The 6,161-nt window shown below is 41.0% G+C and overlaps 1 protein-coding gene across 1 annotated transcript; it reads left to right on the forward strand.

Moving 5' to 3' along the window:
• The first annotated feature begins 643 nt into the window (after positions 1 to 643).
• On the forward strand, positions 644 to 4,771 carry RFK (riboflavin kinase). Its single transcript, XM_068177332.1, has 4 exons — positions 644 to 867; positions 2,469 to 2,620; positions 3,996 to 4,098; positions 4,637 to 4,771. The coding sequence occupies exons 1-4, from the start codon at positions 786 to 788 to the stop codon at positions 4,765 to 4,767; spliced, it is 468 nt and encodes a 155-aa protein (XP_068033433.1). The 5' UTR covers positions 644 to 785; the 3' UTR covers positions 4,768 to 4,771.
• The last annotated feature ends 1,390 nt before the right edge of the window (positions 4,772 to 6,161 follow it).

Here is a 6,161-nt window from a genome sequence, read left to right on the forward strand (position 1 = left end):
GTTGAGGTTTGGTTGTTTGCATTGTTGTTTTTGTTTTAAGCAAGGAACTGCAGTTCGCTGGAGCATGTCACAAAAAGACCTGTTCTCGCGGCTTTCCTGAATGTCTGCCGTGCACTGAAGCATTTGGCCTTTTCTGATAGAAAAGGCAAATCTAGGGCTACCAAGGGAGCAACAATCTCCACGCATGGGCGCGGGGTGCGAGGTGCAGCCTTTCAGGTAAGAGAGTCGGGATGTGGCAGCTGGAGTACAGCAGTCGCAGGTGTCACTGCAGTTTCCATCAAGGAAACCAGACCCAGCTGCCCTCCGAGAGCCGAGTGTGACGAAAGCCGCGGGCAGGAGCAAACTCGGCGGTGGCCCTGTCGAGTGACAGCACCGCGCTGCGCACGGCAACGCTCGCCGCCCTCCGCAAGCATCGCCCGCCCCGCTGCGGCCGGGATGGCCGTGCAGCTCCGCCCCGCTGTAGCGGGGATCTCCATCCAGCTCCGCCCGTCCCTTTGTGGCCGGGATCTCCATCCAGCTCCGCCCGCCCGGCTGCGGCCGGGATCGTCATGCAGCTCCGCCCCGCTGCGGCCGGGATGGCCGTCCCCCGGCGAGGAGGGCACACTGGGCATGCGGCACGGGCACGGGCACGTCCACTGTGGAGGGTGGGCAGGAGCCGCGGGAGCGTAGTGTGGCTCGCAGGCTGGAGCGGTTCCTCCCCTGTCGTTGGTAGCGCCCCGTGTGGGAGGCGGTGAGCGGCGCAGCGGCGCGGCGGGCCCGGGGCGCCGGCGGCTCAGCACGGGGCCATGAGGCACCTGCCGTACTTCTGCCGCGGGGAGGTGGTGAAGGGCTTCGGCAGGGGCTCCAAGGAGCTGGGCATCCCCACCGGTGAGCGGGCGCGGAGGGCACATCTTCTCGGAACAACACGGGCGGGGTGTTCACGGGGCTGGGCCCAGCCGTGGGGCTGGGGGTCCACGCCGAGTCCCGGGAGCACTCCCGCCGGCGAGGAGCTGGGCCGGGGGTTCTGCAGCCGGTCTCTGTCGCGCCCCTCGAGCGGAGCCGTGCCGTGCTCCTGCCGATCCGCGGTGCGGCAGCGCTGTGACTAAGCTCGCCTGACCTCGGCGGCCGCCCGGCTGCCCTGCACATTTTGCCCGGCTGCTTTTGTCATGACTTGCTGTTTCCGAGAACGGCCCTGCCTTGTTTCATACTAGTTTTTTCCTGACGCCTTTTTTCCCTCTCTCGTACAGTGCTTAGAGTCTTGCACCCTCCCTTGTGTTAATCCCTGCACCTCAGTCTGTAAAGAGGTTTCCCTGAATCTTGATGTTTGTTCCTTTTCTCATCTAGTGATCGTCACGATGTACAGGATGTAGATAAGTGTCACATTCTCCATGCAGTGGTGTGGCAGCCTGGGAAAATAACCCTTCGCATAAATCTCCAATAGGAATAGGAAAGGGAATAGACATTGGAAATCGGTGCAAGGAAGAAAGTAAAGCAGAGTTTGAAACAGCGCAGGTGGGCTTGGCCTGCTGAGAATGTATTTTCCTGTTGCCCATCTCTGTTTCAGTTGTCTAAGTGCCGGCAGATGAATACTGCAAGAGAATTTTGGCTGTTCTTAAGCAGACACTGAAGTTAGTAGTCATATTGCACTACATCTAACAGACATGAAACTTTGTAAGACCACTCTTGTAGTGCTGGATTTCTGACATCTGTTTCTGAGAACGTTTAATGTTTTTCTCTTGGTTGTTTATAAATGATGTATTGGTATTAGGGAACAGGGACAGGAAGCTGTAACTATCTGTGAGCTTTGATAAAAATTTGGTAACCATCTATTCTTTCAAATCAATTTGGTATCTTGCATGCAGAGATCTATTCAGCTTGGAAATAGAGGTAGGTTAGTGATTTTGAGAGAAGATTCAATTCAATGAAAAGGAAATTTTATTTTATTGTAAATACGTAGTTTTCGAAGGAAATCTCAAATCCACAGAAGCCTCTGAGAGGGAACTTGCACAAAACTTGACAAATGACTAAACAATTATTACATTTGCTTATACATAGTTTATTTCATCAGTAAATATTTTACTAATAAGTAGTTCTGAGATGCTGTTTTATAGTGCAGAAGAAAGTTGACTTTTCCCCTCCCCTTTTTCCTCATGGTAAATCTGTGGTAATTGTCCTAAGAATGAAATGTGTTCTGGCAGTATGTGTGACGTATTTATTAATTATTACTGCAGAAGAGAAAGAAAACTATACAATACAGTGTGTGTGCCTGTGTGTGTATGGAGGAGATGTAATAACTCTGGTATTGCCACAGTAACTGACTTTTATGAAGCTGTTTTATACTTTGCCGATGGTATGTTTCATTATTCTTATCACCACCAGTGTTATATTTGTAAATAGTATGTAGGCAGAGTTTGGCTTTTAAGTATTTTAAGATCCTGTTGTATACTTGACTTACACAAAGTCACTCACACTTTATAAAATTTTTACAGCTAACTTTTCTGAGCAAGTAGTTGAAAGCTTTCCATCTGACATCCCTACTGGTATATACTATGGATGGGCCTGTGTTGGAAATGGAGATGTGCATAAAATGGTTTTGAGCATAGGATGGAATCCCTTCTATAAGAATATTAAGAAATCAGTGGTAAGAATCTTGCTTTATGTGGGATTTTTATTGTAATAAAAGATGGGTTTTATCAAGATACGCAGAATTTGATTGATGAATGGTATCTAGAAATTTGTGCACCATTAGAAATGCATTTGTTACCTATATAATATTTATATTCTGAAAAGAATATACTCTCTGTAACCAGAGAGTATGCAGAGGAAGTTGAATAAAGTTTTTTCCTTCTTCTATTCCATTTCTTAACTGCTTCCAAAATTAAAATATAATAATACTTGAAATGATGGTTGCTTGACTTGCTGATAGCAGATTAAGCATGAACTTGGTAAATGCATTGAATTTACTAGTTATGAGACCCTAGCAGAAGCTGTAACATGTTAATAATCTACTGTTCTCTGCAATGAATCTCAGATAGGAGGTGTTGGTGCCACATAATTTGTAATGAATTTTTAATTAATTCTTCTCTTAAATGAGGAAATAGATACATAAGATGCTGCAGCTTTATGTACTGAATAAATATTTGAAGGCATATGAGGATGTAAGGATGGAGAAGTTAAAATTCTGAGCTGTGACAGCTGTGGGTTTTTTTGCTGTCAGGTGCTGATACTTTTCCTGAGTGTTGCAAAGCTTTCTTTTATTTGTTAAAAACAATTTTATTTGTACATGAATCTCTACTTCTAAGTGTTTGTCTCAGGCAAATCTATACTTTAAATTTTTTTGGCAGATAACTTTTCTGAGCAAGCAGTTAAAAGCTTCCCAAATGATAGCTCTGCTGGTAGATGCTGTGGGTTGGCCTATTTTGGAGATCAAGATGTGCATAAAAAACTTTTGAGTGTCAGGTCCGTGTCTTAGTCTGGACTTGCTCTTCAATTTTATCATTGAGTTCCCTTAGGAGATAGTTGTAAAAGCTCTCCTTGAGGCAACTACTTCTGTCAAAATCTTCAGAGTTATTTTAATGTATCCACTTGTTGATAAAACATTAACATTTCCTGCCATGGAAATCATAACTCTGAGAAGCTTTGAAGCACTTCTCCTGATGTCTGGGGGTGTGGGTTTTGGGTTTTTTTTAATTGGTTTGTTGGGTCTTTTTGTTTGGTTTGGGGGCTTTTTGTTGTTTTGGTTTTGGTTTTGTTGGTTTTTTTTTTTCATTCCTTTTCTCTTTAAACACTTTTTAAGGAAGTAATTTTTTTTAATTCCATGCAGAATGCAGTTCTACTTCCTAATACAAACCAAAGCCCTGGCATTTTAATTTTGGATTATACATGCTATACTAAATGTCTCTTTTATTTTTTATCTCTTGAGAATTTGAATGTTGGATATTAGGCCTACATGCTTACAGAGAGGGAAATAGACTCTTGAGTTCAGAGTAATTGTCCGCTTATTTCTCTTCCTTTAGGAAACACACATTATCCACACCTTCAAAGAAGACTTTTATGGAGAAATTCTTAGTATAGTCATAACTGGATACATTCGACCGGAAAAAAACTTTGATTCCTTAGGTCAGTACTGGAAGTCTCCCTCAAACTAGTTTATTTTTTGCCTTACTCATGCAAGTTCTGTGTCTTCACTGTACCTCCTTCTATCCTGAGATGTTTTATTGGTTAACCTTTAAAATGTCAGCAAAGTGTTTTTGTATTTTAAAACAACAAAAAAAAACCATACCCCACATCTTCTTATGGATCACACTAAAAACCTGCACTTTTCTTTCATTTGTCTGAGGAGTAACGTTAAAATCTTCACTTGTCATAAAAGTCAAGTGTACTGATTTCTTCTTAAAATCTAGTTTTGTTAGTTTTGAAACAGAGCTGCTAATGTGTCTTTTGGCAAACAAATATGATAGTGCTGGTAACAGATAAAAATGCAACTCTGGCATGTTAAAAAAACATTTTAAAAGCAGAGAATTCTGCCTTTCAAACCTCATAGTTATATTCTACTTTTGTGACTGTTGTTTGACATTTTGTGGTGCCTTATTTTCACTTATTATTGTGCTCAGAATACAAACCAACTTTTATATATCCTTATTCTTATCTTTTTCAGATGCACTCATTTCAGCAATTCAGGAGGACATTGAAGAAGCAAAAAGACAGCTAGATCTACCAGAACATCTTAAACTCAAAGACGATAACTTTTTCCATCTGCCAGAAGGCAAAATAGTAAACAATCACTGAGAAATCCATACAGGCTTTTTTTTTTTATTTCTTTCTTTCTTCTTTCTTATTTTCTCCCTTGTCATGGAGCTTTTGTATTTGCACTGCTGTCACAGATACTTTTGTGTCGTGTCTGTTAGGTGACTGAGATCAGAGCAACTGTACAAGATGACTTCAGTTGTCTTTGGTTAAGTCATCATTAGCCCAGTCATACAAAAGAGCTAGAAGATTATAGATATGCAATGATTATAGATAAGCAATGTACAATGTATCATAATGTTACCAGGTCTTTGGAGATCTGAGCACATTCAGAACATGATCAATGTTAATTGTAACCATGGGGTGTGGTTAGCTCATTTAATGAAGAATGTCTGTTCTTAACATAATGTTCTTGTCTCATTTTCTATGTCATTCTTAGATTTGAGTTTTAGCTTAGAAAATGTTGGTATTGGTTGACTCAGAAAATTTCTGTGGTTAGATATGATTAGATAACAATAGCAAGATTAGTTCCCTATAGTTCTTGGTTTTTTTATATGCTGCACGGCTGTTATGGTTGAAGCTGTTACTTTAATAGAAATTATTTATTTTAAGTTTATTTGAAATGGAAGAAATTGCTGTTGCTCATTGTGTTGCTAGAATCTGAACTATATTTCTTCACACTTGACAGAACATATAATAACTCATGATTTGTGGCATTTAATTCTGAAGAGGTATTTCACTTAATTTCAAAAAATGAGTAAAAGTGTGAAAGCTGATAAACTTTTAAGGTTCAGGCGTAAAAGATGCAGAAACAATATAACAAGACTTCTGCTCATTGCACCTTAAAGGAAAACTTATAGTGAGACACAAATTTGCATTTTATGTGCTGCTGGTATTTTTAATAGGAAAATCTTGAGGTTATTCACTGCACTGGCAATAAAATGTCTGACTTCAAGGTTTGCATTATTGTAAGGCACAGAAAAATTTCATCAATACTCTGCACTAAGTGCAGGTAAGAGCCAAGGTTTTGGCAGACCAAGTAGATAAATACACAAATGAAAACCCTTGGGGATTTATTACATAATGTATCAACACTATAAAGAATATTGGTTATTTTTTATAAGTAGCTGCAGACAGTCCTACTCTGAAATGTGGGGATACAAGTGAGGGTTGGACTAGATGATCTCTGACGGTCCCTTAGAAGCCTAACTATTCTATGATAGATAAGTGGAAGGAGGTCGGTGAGCGTTGATGGTAATTTGAAAAATACTTTGAAATAAGTATGTAATGTGCGATTCAATACCTAGTCTTTTCCTCTGATAAATTTTTCTATCCCTTTGTGAATGGAAGCAGGTTAGCTACAGTGACTGTCATGATCATAACTTTTCGACATCACTCTGTGATGTGTCTTGAACATATTCTGAAATTCAAAGTAC

This window comes from Anomalospiza imberbis, chromosome Z, assembly GCF_031753505.1.
Source record: "Anomalospiza imberbis isolate Cuckoo-Finch-1a 21T00152 chromosome Z, ASM3175350v1, whole genome shotgun sequence".
Lineage (NCBI taxonomy): Eukaryota > Metazoa > Chordata > Aves > Passeriformes > Viduidae > Anomalospiza > Anomalospiza imberbis.